Genomic DNA, 18,772 nt, shown 5'->3' on the forward strand with positions numbered 1-18,772 from the left:
CCTGACCTAGATGATGCCAGGCAATTAAGGGACAGAGCACGACGAAATATTGTGATTATAACCAAAGGTTTTTGGAATATAACATGCAGTGACGACACAATAAGATCAGGACGGTGTATAAGCAAAGTAAACGGAGTCTGACTTGAGTTCATGTTGACTTTAAGCTCGATATAGATGTGATAATCCAGTCTCGCGCTTTAATTATCACGCAGAACACAGCCGAACGAACGCTTTAAGTCATTAAATGTGTGTCGTATCTATTGGAAGGATAGTGTCACTGTAACACTGCGGACTTCAAATGACCGCTTCAGTCCGTTCACACTGAACCTGAATCTCGGTGATCCGGTGTGGGGGTGTGACCCGGGGCGGGTCCTCAGAGGAAGGGGTTGTGGCCCTGCGGAGGTGTGTGTCGGCTGCAGGGTGTGAGTGGCAGCAGGGGCAGCGGGAGGTTGCTGGGCAGATCCAGCAGGCCGTGGGGCGGCTGTGTGTGGGACGAGGGCAGAGTCTGGGGCTTCTGCTGCAGGAGGGGTTGAGGAAGAGAAGCGCTGTAGGGTAGAGCGGGAGCCGGCAGCGGAGAGGTGGAGTGAGGACGCATCTGATTCAGGGTCAGTCTCGGCGGATCACAGTGGAAAGGGTTTGTGGGAGACGGCGAGCTCAGACCTGAGACACACAATCAGCCAATCATTTCTTCAAGGAGTAGGTCACTTCAGAATTAAAATTTCCTGATCATTTACTCACGTCATCCTTTTTTTCTTCAGTCGAAAAGAAATGAAGGTTTTTGAGGGAAACGTTCCAGGATGTTTCTCCATATAGTGACTTCAATGGTGTTTGAAGGTCCAGATGTGAGTTTCAGTGCAGCTTCAAAGTCTCGACACGATCCCAGCCGAGGAATAAGAGTCTCATCTAGACAAACCATCCGCCATTTTATAACAAAACTAAACATTTATATACTTTTTTACCACAAACGCTCGTCTTGCACCAGCTGTGATGCGCCACACATTACGTAATCACGTTGAAAGGTCAAGCGTGACGTGGGCGAAAGTACCGACCTAGTGTTTACAAAGTGAATGTGCAAAGACTTTTTTACAAATTTTTTTTTTTACAAATAAATGGTAAAACAACGGACGATTTTGAAGTTGGAGGACCATCTGAAATGGAGTTTTTCGCCCTACCCTACATTTTTTTACCGGATTTCAACGTGATTATGTAATGTGCAAGACGAGCATTTGTGGTTAAAAAGTATATAAATGTTTATTTTATTTAGAAAATGGCGGATGGTTTGTCTAGATAAGACTCTTATTCCTCGCCTGGGATCGTGTCGAGACTGTGAAGCTGCACCGAAACTCACATCTGGACCTTCGACCCGTTGGACTCCATTGAAGTCTCTATATGGAGAAACATCCTGGAACGTTTCCCTCAAAAACCTTAGTTTATTTTCGACTGAAGAAAGAAAGACATGAACATCTTGGATGACGTGGGGGTATGTAAATTAACAGGAGATTTAAATTTTAAAGTGAACTACTTTAAAACTAGATACATTTCCACCACCGACGAGTGTGAATGAAGAGTTCCTACCTGACAGAAAGGGGTTTTTGCTCTTGGCCGGTGGGTTGGCTGGGATCAGTGTGTCCAGGTTGACGAGGGAGGCGGCGGTGGGTCCGAGGAACGCCTCAGGGGTCCGGCACTGTCTCTGGGTCACCGCGTCGATGGGAGGCCCGAGACGAGAGAGGTCAAAGGTCTCCGGACTGTCACTTCCCCACCCGTTCACTTGAACGCCCCCCACCAACTCGCCGAACTGATCGGCATCTGGAACGAGAGATGCGAATGAGCTTCAACTCAACTCAGAGAGGGAAACGAGTGTGAAGAGGGTCTGATGAGGACCTGCGGGACTCTCACAGCGAGGGCTGAACACTTGGATAGGCCCCGCCCCTTCCACAATAGGCCCCTCCCCCTCCACTGTAAGCTCCTCCTCCTCTGGAATGGAAAACGGGTCCTTCCCGCTCGGGACTGGAATGAAGAGCAGAGAATATAGAGATGGATCTCTAGAGAACATATTTTACACGATAAGCAGATCCGTCCCCTTGCTAGAGAAGCGTTCAGTCTTCCCGCTTGTAAATCCCGCCATGTGAATAGCGAATCCGCCATGGCGCGAACGCAACTGGCTTTTGAAGGGAATGGGAGACGAGACTCTGATTGGTTTATTCAGAACACACCCATTACTCATTAAGATAATAGGGACGAGCCTTTTAGACCTCTTTTACCCGTCGTTAAACTAGCAGAAGTGGATTAAGTGGACTAAGATGGTGACAATAGGGCCCATCATGCGTTGTACCTGTGCGCGCTGGGCTCCTCCAGACTTTTCCATCCATATTAGTGGTGGAGTTTGAAGGCGGGGCATCCCAGGGGTCAGGAGGTGATTGGTTGGTTCCCCAGGGGTGGGCGGGGCTACTGGAGGGAGGGCGGGCCTTCCAGGGACTACCAACCACCGGGTTATTGGACTTCACTGCAGCTGAAGCAGAAACAACATCCACAAATGTTTTATTTTTGTTGCATTTTTACTATAGAATGAAATCAGCGACCGTCATAGATTTACAGCAATGTTATATTGTTTTTAGATATTTTTACGTAACTGCCCTTCTACGTTTAAATGTGGTTGAAATAATGTCATCAGTTGTTTCAGCATTGATAAAAATGTTAAAATAACGCTGAAACATTTAACGCTACATAGTTTTAAAATGATCAAAATACTGATAAATCGTAACGTTTGTACAGTTGAATGAAATTTAAAGAGGCATTCACATCGTGACAGCAATATTTTCTGGGGACGTGCAGATGAAATCGCCAACTATTATTAAAAACGAATGTGTGAACGCGACTAGCGCATTGATGACTGACCGACAGAGTCCCAGGGGTCAGAGGTCACGGAGCAGGTGGGCGGGGCGTCCCAGGGGTCGTCGCCCAGCGGCGCGGGACCGAACACATCCACCAGATCGATGATGGCCGACTGCGAGAGGAAAGCAAGCGTCAGCAGGTGTTCATACGTGTACATGCACATTCAGATTTATGAATTCAGTCCGATTGAAACAAAGGTTGTGCATGCAAACGTAGAAAGTCTCTCTCTCTCTGTCTCACCTCTGACTGTCTCTCGCCCTCCTGCACGACCTTCTGCAGACGAGGCTGAGGGTCGTCTCCATGGCGACCGCGCTGCTCCTGCGGGACAGGACACATGATCAACACACACACACGAGATCAACACACACCCTCCTGAAGGGGGCGCCGTCGGGCAGATACTCAGTGAAGGATTAATCAGGATTAAACGAGCAGGAGGTTAATGAGCTCAGGCACAGATCCAGGACAATACATGAGAGAACACAGAAATATAGTTAGAGGAGGAACTTTAAACTATATATATTTTAACAATATAGATTGTTTCAAAGCAGCTTTACAGTCAAAAGTGCTCCAAAACACACACACACACACACACACACTCACACAGACAGTGGATCGAGATGGAAACGCTCCGGCTGATGCATGCTGGGAAAGAAAGACTCCAACACTGCCTGTGTTCATTTACTACATCAAACACCACAGACACTGAAAACCAACAGAGATCGTTTACAGGAAACAGTCTAATGTAAAGAAGAGAGGGAGTGTGCGTGTGAGTGTGTGTGTGTGTGTGTGTGTGTGTGTGTGAGTGTGTGTGTACCTCTCTGCTCATGGCCAGAGCGAGCTGCAGTTGTAGCTCTTCTTCTCCGCTGGTCTGCGGTGTGTGTGTGTGTGTATGTGTGAGTGTGTCTGTGTGTGTGTGTGTGTACCTCTCTGCTCATGGCCAGGGCGAGCTGCAGTTGTAGCTCTTCTTCTCCGCTGGTCTGCGGTGTGTGTGTGTGTGTGTGTGTGTGTGTGTGTGTGTGTACCTCTCTGCTCATGGCCAGGGCGAGCTGCAGTTGTAGCTCTTCTTCTCCGCTGGTCTGCGGTGTGTGTGTGTGTGTGTGTGTGTGTGTGTGTGTGTGTGTGTGTGTGTGTGTGTGTGTGTACCTCTCTGCTCATGGCCAGGGCGAGCTGCAGTTGTAGCTCTTCTTCTCCGCTGGTCTGCGGTGTGTGTGTGTGTGTGTGTGTGTGTGTGTGTGTGTGTGTGTGTGTGTGTGTGTGTGTACCTCTCTGCTCATGGCCAGTGCGAGCTGCAGTTGTAGCTCTTCTTCTCCGCTGGTCTGCGGTGTGTGTGTGTGTGTGTGTGTGTGTGTGTGTGTGTGTGTGTGTGTGTGTACCTCTCTGCTCATGGCCAGTGCGAGCTGCAGTTGTAGCTCTTCTTCTCCGCTGGTCTGCGGTGTGTGTGTGTGTGTGTGTGTGTGTGTGTGTACCTCTCTGCTCATGGCCAGTGCGAGCTGCAGTTGTAGCTCTTCTTCTCCGCTGGTCTGCGGTGTGTGTGTGTGTGTGTGTGTGTGTGTGTGTACCTCTCTGCTCATGGCCAGGGCGAGCTGCAGTTGTAGCTCTTCTTCTCCGCTGGTCTGCGGTCGAGTCTGTTCCAGATCAGAGGCTCGGGGAGACGAGGACGACGCTGACAGACAGAGTGAACGGACATTAATCTTTATATTTATGAGTGTAATGTATGTGATTACTGTCATAAAGCATTGCCATCTCACTTCAGTTATACTGTGTGTGTGTGTGTGTGTGTGTGTGTGTGTGTGTGTGTCTTTGTGTGTCGCTGTCACACGGCCTCATTAGACTATAAACACCACATGACAGAAGCAGCTGTGATGAGAGCTGTGATTTAAAACTTAAAGGTGCAGTGTGTAATATTTAGGAGGATCTGTTGACAGAAATGCAATATAATATAGTTTATTAATGTTTTTACTCCACACTTTATTATATTTTTTTATTATGATTTATTATATTTTTTAAAAATTTATATAAATAAATTATACAATATTTTTTTAAATAGGTTTTTATAAAAAAAAACAGCTTTTTATGTAAAATCACTTTATAAAAGACCGACATTTCACATGGATAATTTGACGTGGTTTCGAGTAAGATTATTGCCCATCTTTTGGAAAATGCAGTTTTAAAAGTAAAAAATGATCACTTTAACCAGTAGACGGCTGCAGAGCATCACTATTTGACTGAAAAACATCTTTTCACAAGTTTTTCCAGTTGGATTCATATCTACAACTTATGCAATCACAATTATAACAATGAAAATTACCTTTTTGTCAAAGTTTAGCTTTTTTTTTGTACCGAAAAAACAAACAGTTTTTCATTAGTTTCATTATAATTAGAATCAAACCTGAACAAGATGTTATAAAGTTGGTGTCTTTAGAGTTGATCATTCATTTCCCGTCGACCACCGTAACTTGTGTTGGGTGCAGTTCGCAACCTCACCACTAGATGCCGCTAAACATCACACACTGCACCTTTAACAGTACCTAACCCTACTCACAGTTGAAAGAGGACGGGGATCCCCTGGAGTGGCTAAACTCCTCGCCGTACAGCGCGGCCATGCTAGGCTGACTGCTGCGCCGGCTGGGACACGCGGGAGGAGCCGCCCCCCCGCCCGCCATCCTCTCTTTGGTCTTCAGCGCCTGCGCCCTCTCCTGCCTCAGACGCTCCTCGTCCCGCAGCAGAGCCACCAGATGCTTGGCCTTCTCGCGCACGTTCACGCCCTGGTCCCGGCCGTCCCGGTCCACGTACTGGAAGTCGCGCAGCGTCTGGATGGTGAAGGCGTTCTCGCGGCACTGCTGGGCGACCCGCTCCGAACCCGTCTTGGCCAGATAGTCCAGCAGCGTCAGAGCCTGGACCACACACACACACACACAAACGACACCCGCTCATCATTATACACTTTGTAAATTAGACTAGGCTTGCTACGAAAGTCGGTGTAAAGAAACATGCCCACCACAGCACCGATCGCGTAAACTGAACGTGTCTGCTTAAAGGAACACGCCACCGTTTTTTGAAATAGGGGTTATTCACCGTATCCCCTACATTTAGATAGGTGGGCAAACGCATTTTTGTCTCAGTGCATGCATTGTCTTAGTGTGGCAGCGCCGGCGCTAGTTTAGCTTAGCATAATGAATGGAACCCTGTGTTGCCAGATAGCATGTCGTGAGTAAAAATGATAAAAAAAAAAAAAAAACTATTTAGTTCTTGTGGTCTGCGTATTCACAACGAGTACACATAGCAATGCAGATTAACACTAGGCGATTTCCTAGGTAGATATTGGGCTAAGTTTAATTTCTGGGTGAAGTCCCCTAGAGGCCAGACTCGGGCACCTTGTAGACGTGTCTCCAGTTCTTGCCGTGGTCGTTGAGGCGCTTCCACACCATGGCCATGACCTCGCTGAAGGCCCCGACGCTGAAGGTCAGCTCCGCGATCTCCGACATCAGCGAGCTGGACGGGCCCCAGGGGTCGTTGGAGGTCGCCTCCCGCACCTTGATCTCCGCATCCGAGTAGTTGTGCACGATGTTCTTCACCTGCCGGCGCAGGGCCGAGGTCGTCATGGCGACGGTGTGTGTGGGACGACGCAGACGCTCACGCTAAAGAGAGCCAGAGCTGTGAGAGTGAGACACACACACATTAACACGACATTTATAAATCTCACGCATGTGAAAAAACAGGTGGTTTTACACTTCAAAAACTGTAATGAAATGCTTCTCGGCTTTATGAAGTCATATTGACTCATAGTTTTATGGAATGCTAGTTTTGTTATGTGTAAAGGGATAGAGTATTTTAGTTACCAAGGGAACAAACCTAAGTGGATATTTGTGTTTACGAAAAATCTGATAGACTTCAACATATGTTTTTGTCTTGATATTTTTGTCTTCAAAATTGTTTAATGTAAATGGTCTGTATGGAATATTTAGTACAAAATTAGCATGTTTATTATAGTGTATTGATATGATTATAAACATATTAGTATATCAATATTGGTATCATGTGCAGATGAAACATGACTATAATGCATTCAGAAACTACTTAGCAACACACTAAACAACTCCACACGCATCATGGAAATCTAATCTACATCAGAATCACGGATGGTATTGATAATCTAAACTATTAAAAATCGTTTTATTGAAATAAACCTGAAATAAAATCAAATATTGGATAAAAACTTAAATTTAAAACAATTCACGAAAATTAGAAATTGAAAATAAGAAATTACATTTTCAATAGATGAGGTATTAAAATGACTAAAACTGAATTTGTTAAAGTTAAATAGAAATAAAAAAAAAATAATTACATTTTAAACTTAACTACAATTTTAATTTAACTAATTAAAAATGATAAAATCACTTAAAGTATGATAAAGAAGATGACAGAAATAAAATAGCTATTGTTTTATTGTTGGTGAATAAATAAAATGTAAAAATTTTTATATAAAATTTAATTTGTAAGAGGTTTACAGTTCATTTTTCCATTTACCAATAAAATAATGCTTTCAAATGTTTCCATTGTTAAGTATGAAAGACAGTTCCCTGGATCAGAGGTCAAAAGTCATTTCCTAAACCTGGTTTATTGTAGTTTCTGTTCATCATGTGGTCATAGAGGGTTAACCAGCTTTTGAACACATTAGTGGACACAGTTGAGCTCATTAAAAATGCCCCCTCCCTCTTCATTTGCAGCGAGACCAGAGCGATTACCATTTTCAGGATCATCAATAATTCAGCTCGGCTCTCCAGTTAGCACTTATCTTAAAGAACACGGCACAGAAAGTGGGTCGGCATTATCTCTGTATACTTCATCTGCTTCCCTGCGCTCGCAACATTCAGGTGAAGGGTTCGATTCCCAGATTACAGACCCAATGATATTAAAGCATCTGACATGCTGCCTGAAAGCCTCTGCTAATGAACAAATGTGTCATGCATGAGTCACAAACGCCCGCAAAGAGCCGACTCACGCTGTTACCCATCAGCCCACGGGCTCCCCGAGACCAGCAGAGGACAGCGACACGCTCTGACTCACGTCACAGCCGCGTTTCTTTCATTCAGACGACACTGGAGGGTTAGAGAAGAGTTCACTACAGTTAATCTGAAGAGTTCACTACACTTAATCTGAAGAGTTCATTACACTTAATCTGAAGAGTTCATTACACTTAATCTGAAGGGTTCACTACACTTAATCTGAAGAGTTCACTACACTTATTCTGAAGAGTTCACTACACTTAATCTGAAGAGTTCACTACACTTATTCTGAAGAGTTCACTACACTTAATCTGAAGAGTTCACTACACTTATTCTGAAGAGTTCACTACACTTAATCTGAAGAGTTCACTACACTTATTCTGAAGAGTTCACTACACTTAATCTGAAGGGTTCACTACACTTAATCTGAAGAGTTCACTACACTTATTCTGAAGAGTTCACTACACTTAATCTGAAGAGTTCACTACACTTAATCTGAAGAGTTCACTACACTTAATCTGAAGAGTTCACTACACTTAATCTGAAGAGTTCACTACACTTAATCTGAAGAGTTCACTACACTTATTCTGAAGAGTTCACTACACTTAATCTGAAGAGTTCACTACACTTAATCTGAAGAGTTCACTACAGTTAATCTGAAGGGTTCACTACACTTAATCTGAAGAGTTCACTACACTTAATCTGAAGAGTTCACTACACTTAATCTGAAGAGTTCACTACACTTAATCTGAAGTTCACTACACTTAATCTGAAGAGTTCACTACACTTAATCTGAAGGGTTCACTACAGTTAATCTGAAGAATTCACTACACTTAATCTGAAGAGTTCACTACACTTAATCTGAAGAGTTCACTACACTTAATCTGAAGAGTTCACTACACTTAATCTGAAGAGTTCACTACACTTAATCTGAAGAGTTCACTACACTTAATCTGAAGAATTCACTACACTTAATCTGAAGAGTTCACTACACTTAATCTGAAGAATTCACTACACTTAATCTGAAGAGTTCACTACACTTGATCTGAAGAGTTCACTACACTTAATCTGAAGAGTTCACTACACTTAATCTGAAGAGTTCACTACACTTAATCTGAAGGGTTCACTACAGTTAATCTGAAGAATTCACTACACTTAATCTGAAGAGTTCACTACACTTAATCTGAAGAGTTCACTACACTTAATCTGAAGAGTTCACTACACTTAATCTGAAGAGTTCACTACACTTAATCTGAAGAGTTCACTACACTTAATCTGAAGGGTTCACTACACTTAATCTGAAGAATTCACTACACTTAATCTGAAGAGTTCACTACACTTAATCTGAAGAATTCACTACACTTAATCTGAAGAGTTCACTACACTTGATCTGAAGAGTTCACTACACTTGATCTGAAGAGTTCACTACACTTAATCTGAAGAGTTCACTACACTTAATCTGAAGAGTTCACTACACTTAATCTGAAGAGTTCACTACACTTAATCTGAAGTTCACTACACTTAATCTGAAGAGTTCACTACACTTAATCTGAAGAGTTCACTACACTTAATCTGAAGAGTTCACTACACTTAATCTGAAGAGTTCACTACATTTAATCTGAAGAGTTCACTACACTTATTCTGAAGAGTTCACTTCACTTAATCTGAAGAGTTCACTACACTTAATCTGAAGGGTTCACTACACTTAATCTGAAGAGTTCACTACACTTAATCTGAAGGGTTCACTACAGTTAATCTGAAGAATTCACTACACTTAATCTGAAGAGTTCACTACACTTAATCTGAAGAGTTCACTACACTTAATCTGAAGAGTTCACTACACTTAATCTGAAGAGTTCACTACACTTAATCTGAAGGGTTCACTACACTTAATCTGAAGGGTTCACTACACTTAATCTGAAGAATTCACTACACTTAATCTGAAGAGTTCACTACACTTAATCTGAAGAGTTCACTACACTTAATCTGAAGAGTTCACTACACTTAATCTGAAGAATTCACTACACTTAATCTGAAGAGTTCACCACACTTAATCTGAAGAGTTCACTACACTTAATCTGAAGGGTTCACTACTCTTGATCTGAAGAGTTCACTACACTTAATCTGAAGAGTTCACTACACTTAATCTGAAGGGTTCACTACACTTAATCTGAAGGGTTCACTACACTTAATCTGAAGAGTTCACTACACTTAATCTGAAGGGTTCACTACACTTAATCTGAAGAGTTCACTACACTTAATCTGAAGGGTTCACTTCACTTAATCTGAAGAGTTCACTACACTTAATCTGAAGGGTTCACCACACTTAATCTGAAGAGTTCACTCACTACACTTAATCTGAAGAGTTCACTACACTTAATCTGAAGAGTTCACTACACTTAATCTGAAGGGTTCACTACTCTTGATCTGAAGAGTTCACTTCACTTAATCTGAAGAGTTCACTACACTTAATCTGAAGGGTTCACTACACTTAATCTGAAGAGTTCACTACACTTAATCTGAAGAGTTCACTACACTTAATCTGAAGGGTTCACTACACTTAATCTGAAGGGTTCACTACACTTAATCTGAAGAGTTCACTACACTTAATCTGAAGGGTTCACTACACTTAATCTGAAGAGTTCACTACACTTAATCTGAAGGGTTCACTACACTTAATCTGAAGGGTTCACTACACTTAATCTGAAGGGTTCACTACTCTTGATCTGAAGGGTTCACTACACTTAATCTGAAGGGTTCACTACACTTAATCTGAAGGGTTCACTACACTTAATCTGAAGAGTTCACTACACTTAATCTGAAGAGTTCACTAAACTTAATCTGAAGAGTTCACTACACTTAATCTGAAGAGTTCACTACACTTAATCTGAAGAGTTCACTACACTTAATCTGAAGAGTTCACTACACTTAATCTGAAGGGTTCACTACACTTAATCTGAAGAGTTCACTACACTTAATCTGAAGGGTTCACTACACTTAATCTGAAGGGTTCACTACACTTAATCTGAAGGGTTCACTACACTTAATCTGAAGGGTTCACTACACTTAATCTGAAGGGTTCACTACACTTAATCTGAAGGGTTCACTACACTTAATCTGAAGGGTTCACTACACTTAATCTGAAGGGTTCACTACACTTAATCTGAAGGGTTCACTACACTTAATCTGAAGAGTTCACTACACTTAATCAGAAGAGTTCACTACACTTAATCTGAAGAGTTCACTACACTTAATCTTGTTGTTTAAACGCAGAGGCTCTGTTCTTTCTTTTGATATTTCAGGTTCAGATATTCATTAAATAAAATATTCTGCGGGTCATGAAACTTTGGTGAAAATGATCAAAAATGCTGGCGGTGGCTGGCAACTTAAAAAAAAATAAAAAAAATAAAACGCTGGCGGGGAAAGAGTTAACAACATGAGATCCACGATGCACATTATGCCTAATCGATAAGAAAAAAACCACGAAGAAAGTTATTTCAGTGAAAAACTATCAAATGTGAGCTGTCGCACAGAGAATTCTGGGAAAGTCAACGGCAAGCGTTTTTTCGCTGTAAATTATAAGATGACTTGTTCTTTTTTCACTTCTAAAACTACAGTATTTTACTGTAAAATAACATGAATCCCATATAGAGTAAGCGAACGTACCGTTAACCAGTCAGCAGGTTTTTACAGTAACAGTGTTTATCAGTAAAGCTGTAGTGTCAGCGGACCTGGCGGCACACCTCTGCCCTTCACGGCTGCGCTCCTGACTTTGCATTTCTGTGTGTGCGGCAAAACCTAATCCTTCCTTCCTTCTTCTCTAAACACAGCGCTCCTCTGTGAAGAGCTCATCAGCTCCTGTCATTCACCCACGAGACTTTAACACTCAGTATACATCCCTTCCACACGTTTCCAGAGAAGGAAAACTGGTACAACTGCTAGTCCAGGAGCCGCTAATATCAGCACTCTTCAGAACTAGATCATTGGGATTAATGAAGATGGCCTTGGGTGTGAAGAAATACAACACACTTGTAGATGATAATCTAAGAATAAATGCTTTTATTTAGAGTTTCACTTGTGAAGGGATAACTTTAAATATTTTAATAACTCGAGGTACATTATCTCCTAACAGGGAATGTTACATTTTGGTAAACATCCCTATGATGTTATTATTAATATCTGAGAATGGTTCTAACAATATTAGGAGTTTTTGGAGAAATTCGTGAAGTTTTGCTCCATTTAAAGAACGCCATCATAAGTGTGGGAACAATTTTTTGTACAGTTTCCAAATGTTTTCAATGTTTAAATAATGAGGACAATCTAGTCTAGATGAAGCAGTATGTATGCATTTTCAACAACATGATGTACTATTCCTAGGACGTTATGCGAATAAGTTCAAATAATGTTTTCACTCTCACTGATATATCAGCCAGGCCGGATAATGAGCTGATATTTGCCAATTTTTAAGATTTATGACCGGCATCAGCAATTAACCTTGTTCACTTGGGCAATAAAAGTTTGAGTTTGCCCTTTTTATGAATTAAGAGTACATATTGTGCTTGTTTATGTCTCATTTACTATAATTAAACTGTAATACAATCTTAAAAATAAAGCTTTCAAAAGGGTGATGCCATAGAAGAACCTTTCAGTGAACCGTTCATTTTAAAAAAGAGCCTTTTAATAATCTAAAGAAGCTTTTGTTCAGAGGAAAGTTCCATGGAAGTTAAAGATTATTTATGGAACCATCAATGCCAATAAAGAACCATTTTTAAGAGTGTATATAATATTACCAGCATTTTAATCATCAGTCGTCCTCTGCTCTCTCTAAATTTCAGCCATTGATAATCCGGGAACACTTTACAATAAGGTTCATTAGTTAACATTACTTAATGTATATTAACTAACAATGAGTAATACATTTGTTACAGTATTTATTAATCTTTGTTAATATTAGTGAATAAAAATCCAGCTGTTCATTGTTTGTTCATGTTTGTTCACAGAGCATTAACTAATGTAACAAATACTACCTTTGATTTTAATAACGTATTAGTAAATGTTGAAATTAATATTAATTAAGATTAATAAATGCTGTAGAAGTATTGTTCATGCTTAGTTCATGTTACCTAAGGTAACTAATGTTAATGAACTTTATTGTAAAGTGTTACCGATAATCCTATATTAGTTGACCATAAATGCCAGCTACTTACAATATAAAAAATGTTTTGTTTCAACCAAAATGAAACATTGTTAGAACATTAATGACCTAAGCTGATGGTGCGGATCTACTTGGCTTGTAGTCCTGGTTAACCTGCAGGAAATAAACACAGCAGCAGGTCCAGAAACACACACACACACACACACACACACACACACACACTGTGTGATGCGAGTATCTGAGTATCTGAGCACAGATGAGTGTGATCTCAGCGGAGACATCTGCTCCACAACACGACACACTTTCATCGAGAACATCCCCACGGAGACGCTTCATTCTGGCAATGGCCTTTTAATGCTTTGCTTATTAGATTATTCCATATTCCTGCGGTGATCACAGATTCTTCTCACTCACATTAAAGGGCCAAAGCTGATGCCACAGAAGAGCCTTTACCGGTTTCAGTGATGTAATATGAACTTGAAAGCGTCCTCCTGTGATGTCATAGAGCATTTTAAAGCCACCATGATGCCACAAGAAAACCTTGAGTTTCAAAGATGCCATAGAACTATTAATATTCATATGTCATTGAACCCTTTTTTTAGCTCTTTGATGCCATATGTCCTTAAAAAGTCATAGCAGAACCTTAAGTCACTATGACGTCATTAAACATTTTAAGTCCTAAGAAAGTCATATAGCAGAACCTTAAGTCACTATGACATCATAAAACATTTTAAGTCATAATAAAGTCATATAGCAGAGCCTTAAGTCACTATGACGTCATTAAACATTTTAAGTCCTAATAAAGTCATATAGCAGAGCCTTAAGTCACTATGACATCATAAAACATTTTAAGTCCTAATAAAGTCATATAGCAGAACCTTAAGTTACTATGACGTCATTAAACATTTTAAGTCCTAATAAAGTCATATAGCAGAACCTTAAGTTACTATGACGTCATTAAACATTTTAAGTCCTAATAAAGTCATATAGCAGAACCAGTTGTCTTTATATCTGACATTTATAAGCCCCAATCTTGTGGAACTGCATTATTTGGACCAGTACCATTACAATGATCACTTATTTGAAGGTGGATAAAAAAAGCATGTTTACACAATGTTATGAGAAAAAGTACCATATAGGCACACGCTGACATCAAGCTTTTGCGTATGATTCACAACAATGGTGACAATAAAAAAAGCTTCATGCTGCAATGCATGATGAGTAGCTTTCATAGTACAAAACATCCTTGATTCCCAAGCTTTTTTGTTTTGGTTGTCACCGTTGTTGAGAATCATAAGCAAAATCTTGATGTATGTGTGTGACTACATGATACACTTGCTCAAAACATTGTGTACACATGCTTTTATCCACCTTTAAGTAAGTGATCATTTTAATGGTACTGGTCCAAATAATGCAGTTCCACAAGATTGGAGCTTATAAATCCCAGATATAAAGACATAAGTCCAAACACAACATTTAATGCTCACTTTGTGTTGATTTTGTCATCATCAACAAGGAGCTGATGACAGCCGATTTTACTTTTTCTTGGCTTTCTCTGCCACAATGGTATTATACAAACACGCAGTTACAACAGCCAAAGAAAAGTTAAAATAAGAAGAACTGGGACCAAGAGCCCAACTAAAGCAAACACTGATCACCACAATGGTAACTTAAAATGAAACATATCAACATCTAAACCTCATCTAAACAATGTAAGGAAATTACATTGATATAAACATGAGTTTTAATTTAATGCATCCTGAGTGTTTATTTGGTCCAGAAACAGTATAAATTGTCTAAATGAGACCATAAATGATGTTGAAAATATGTCCACGATGGCCACATTTGAACTAGTTTTTAACCTTGTACGAAGAGGGTCCATGAACGTCTAGGCTATATCGGACATGCAGAACACGTCAAAAAAAGACGTCATAAAAACTTTCATTCTGGCTCCTCAGTGGACGTCTTTTCAACGTCCGATTTTTGTGACAAAGACGTTGAAAAGACGTCTTTTGGACATCATGTTGTTTAGTGGGTCACTATGACGTCATAACACATTTTAAGTCCTAATAAAGTCATATAGCAGAACCTTAAGTCACTTTGACGTCATAACACATTTTAAGTCCTAATAAAGTCATATAGCAGAACCTTAAGTCACTTTGACGTCATAAAACATTTTAAGTCCTAATAAAGTCACAGTAGAACGTTTTCAAGTTCATACACTCTAAAATTAGCTGGGTTATTTGTTTTACCCAGACTGCTGGGTTCTGCCTGTTGGGTCATTTTCACATTGTCGTGTAACCCACTGCTGGGTTATGTTTCTCTGACACTAGAAATGATGCAACTCCTCACAATCTACCCAGCCTGCTGGGTTATAGTAACCCACTGCTGGCTTGCCAAACTGGATTAAACCGGATCGGTTTATCGACGGTCATTTTGTCTCCTGTCCTGAGAGAAAACTTCCTGAGGTGATCTTCCTGAATAACTTAAAGTTTGTATTCACTTGTATATCAAATAATTACTGTACAAAAAAAAAAAAAGCTAATATTATTTCACATCTACTAGTTTCGCTTGCGTTGCAGACCGAGTGAGAGATTCGCCGCAGCCATATTGAAGTATCATCTCCTTGTTAAGCGAAGTATGATGTCATTGAACCTTTTTTAGTTCTGCAATGTTATAGAACATTTTTAAGTATATGTCAACGTTCTTAGCATAAAAGTGTTTGAACCTTCTTTTAACGATTTGAAAACAGTTGTGAAGTTCTCGTAATATTTATCATCTTTATAATTGCGGGAACCATTTTTTCCGCACAAAAGTCGTTTTCAATGTTTAAATAATGTGGACGGTTGATAGATGAAGCCATATTTATGCATATTCAACAACATAATGTACGATTGGATCATTACAAATCTACGGAGCCCCTAAAGGGACATGGTGAAGGGAAACATATTTGTCAATGCTTTTGCGTTCTCTGAGTAAACGTTTTGTGTTTCCCTAAGAAAGTTTGCGTTCTCTCGCAAAAAAAACTTTGCCTTTTGCCGAAAAACTTTGCTTCAAAGAGCTCAAAAGGTTTTGCGAGGGAACTACGTTTTTTTCCACCACTATGCTCTGTTCAAATGAATCCTAGAATGTTTTGAAAATAAGTCAATAGAATGTTTTCGGTTCAGTTTCAGTTACACTTTCCTAGTAAAATCATTGTAGAACCTTTATAAAGTTACTGTCCTCGTTTAACCCTTTTGAGTTCCATGGCATCATAGAACATTTTAGCTAAAGAGTAGAACCTTTTCAAGTTTCTATGATGTAACTTAATTAGAACATTTCATATATGATGTCATTTAACCCCTTGCATTCCGCGATGTCTATGATAAGAACATTTCAAAGTTCTTAAAACGTTATTGTAGAACATTCTCAAGTTTCTATGAAGAATCTAATTATGTACTGAACATTTTAATTCCTAACTAAAGAGAAGAACCTTTTCAAGTTGATATGCTGTAACTGAACCTTTTGTGAACTGAACATTTCATATGTGAAGTCATTTAACCCTTTTGAATTCCGTGATGTCTATGATAACACATTTCAAAGTTCTAATAAACTCATTGTAGAACATTCTCAAGTTTCTATGAATAATCTTATTGGTGTTCTATGATTCTTTAGAATCGTGATGCTTTAAAGAAGGAAGATACGCTTCACTTTTACTGTGGGGAAAGATGCAGAACTAACACTTAATCTAATCTGACCTATAATGTAACATGAAGATTGTTAAATCTCCAGAGAATCACCCAACATGAGCAGATCCCACACACAGCATCAGAGTGAGCACCAGAAATAGCCTCAGGACTGAGTGGATGCTCCAGTAGGCCTTCACTGAGCATCAGAAGCTCTTCTGGTACAGATCCCTCACAGAACATCTGCAATCTATCAGACAAGCACACTGACACACTGACACACGTGAGGGCTAATGGAGGAGAGGAATCCCGCTTACCTGCAGCATCTCAGTGAGCATCCGCGATCCGATACACTGACATGAACCCTGGGATACCGACATGAATCCTGGGATACCGACTGACAGAGCGGGATGAGGATGGATCTGGTCGTGTTGTCGTCGATCTGTGGAGGAGAATCGCGTGGATGCTGCAGTGTTTTCGGTGTGGTGTGGGAGAGAAATGATCCATCCATCTACACACACACTCACGCATGCGGTGTGGAGGCACGAGCCGTCATCATCACGAGAGAGAGAGAGAGAGAGAGAGAGAGAGAGAGAGAGAGAGAGAGAGAGAGAGAGAGAGAGAGAGAGAGAGAGATGCTCTGCGCACTCAGCATTTAACCGCTTCACTGCCGGATCAACGAAACAATATACTTAGTTACACGTATTAAATAAATACACAGGGTTTAACTATTATAGCTACACATTAATAATACAAAATATAAACTCATGACTAAATTGTGAAAATAGAGAGGTTGTGTGTGATTAAATAATGTTTTAATTACTTTATTTAAAGATATAGCGAGCTAACTGGAATGCCAAGCCTTTTATTCATTTACAATCGCATTCTCCAGAGAATAGGCCTTAAAAACTGGCAAAAAAGTATTACAACTTCGTTTAAAAAATGTAAGTACATAATAGTTAGAAGTTGTAGCCACTTACCCTTCAGACTGCAGCTTCGACTGTTACAATTTAAACCATGTCGGCGGGAACTTCATTTCGAGGGTTAATTCACCCAAACAATTAAAATCTTGTAATTAATTACTCACCCTGATGTCGTTTCAAAACCTTAATAGTTTCGTTTATCTTCAGAACACAAATGAAGATATTTTTGATGAAATCCGAGAGCTTCTACGCAAGAAAGTGGTAGTTGCATAAGCTGTAAATGGAGGTACAGAAATCTCTCAGATTTCATCAAAAATATCTTCATTTGTGTAATGAAGATGAATGAAAGTCTTACGGGTTTTAAACGTTTTTTTTGTTGTTGTTTTTTTTGTTGCCACTAACATTTTTAAAAATTAAAGAAAAAAAAAAAAAAAACATAGTGTGACTCAATATGTGTAACCCAGGTTGGGGTTAAAACAGTTTTTTACTGTGTATTTTATTTATTTATGAAGGTTTGGTCTGCTACTGTATTATAAAGATTAACATATTTTGTTATTTTCTGCATATTTTATATATAAACTCTCTATAACAGAGACAACACAATGCATAAGCACTAATCAGAGAGGAAGGAGTTTTCATAAAATACTGAAATATGTGCAATTCAAATGTTGCTTGCAAACATGTTTATTTTGATCAGAATATATGGATACATCAGACGGTCATAAACAAAGGCCCTCATGGTGGCGTTACAGCATCCACCCGAGAGATTAATGACTGTAACACCTCCAAGCTCATTATTAACCTCCTCAAACCCTCATATGATATTACTGAAGCCTCTCACAGTCAAACAACCTTTTCAAGTGTTTCAGGAAAGTTCAGGAAAGGGGTTTCCAACTGCAGGGAAGATGTTCTTCTGGACAGTAAAAGTACACATGCTGACACATAAAATCAAGATTTGACACTTTAGACAAAGAGCTAAAGGAGTATTAATGTGCCGTCTGAGAGTCGTGGAGTAAATCACACAGAGAATCCACCATCCTCTCCATCAGCACACACACCTGCAACACACACACATATCATCAGCTTATGACTAATGATGACCGTAGGGATCATGACTGCATGTGTGAATGT

At 40.1% G+C, this 18,772-nt stretch overlaps 1 protein-coding gene across 1 annotated transcript; it reads right to left on the reverse strand.

Moving 5' to 3' along the window:
• Positions 1 to 368: 368 nt before the first annotated feature.
• Positions 369 to 17,272, reverse strand: epn3b (epsin 3b). The gene is made up of 10 exons (XM_056272079.1): positions 17,036 to 17,272; positions 6,267 to 6,546; positions 5,435 to 5,786; positions 4,452 to 4,555; positions 3,133 to 3,210; positions 2,896 to 3,004; positions 2,333 to 2,503; positions 1,882 to 2,007; positions 1,576 to 1,806; positions 369 to 660 (listed from the first exon to the last, which is right to left on the reverse strand). Exons 2-10 carry the CDS (start codon positions 6,492 to 6,494, stop codon positions 374 to 376), a joined length of 1,686 nt encoding a protein of 561 aa, XP_056128054.1. The 5' UTR covers positions 6,495 to 6,546; positions 17,036 to 17,272; the 3' UTR covers positions 369 to 373.
• Positions 17,273 to 18,772: the final 1,500 nt, after the last annotated feature.

This window comes from Rhinichthys klamathensis, unplaced genomic scaffold (genome assembly GCF_029890125.1).
Source record: "Rhinichthys klamathensis goyatoka isolate OS25496 unplaced genomic scaffold, OSU_Roscu_1.1 h1tg000330l_1, whole genome shotgun sequence".
Taxonomy (NCBI): Eukaryota; Metazoa; Chordata; class Actinopteri; order Cypriniformes; family Leuciscidae; genus Rhinichthys; species Rhinichthys klamathensis.

What these genes read in the sequence shown, in the direction of transcription:
- epn3b (XM_056272079.1), bottom strand. Translation starts at nt 6,494, where the DNA reads ATGACGACCTCGGCCCTGCGCCGGCAGGTGAAGAACATCGTGCACAAC. An exon ending in ACTGGAGACACGTCTACAAG is followed by an intron (nt 5,787 to 6,266) that starts GTGCCCGAGTCT and finishes TGTGTGGTCCAG; the next exon opens with GCTCTGACGCTGCTGGACTA. An exon ending in CCCTGGCCATGAGCAGAGAG is followed by an intron (nt 3,211 to 4,451) that starts GTACACACACAC and finishes CCTGTCCCGCAG; the next exon opens with GAGCAGCGCGGTCGCCATGG.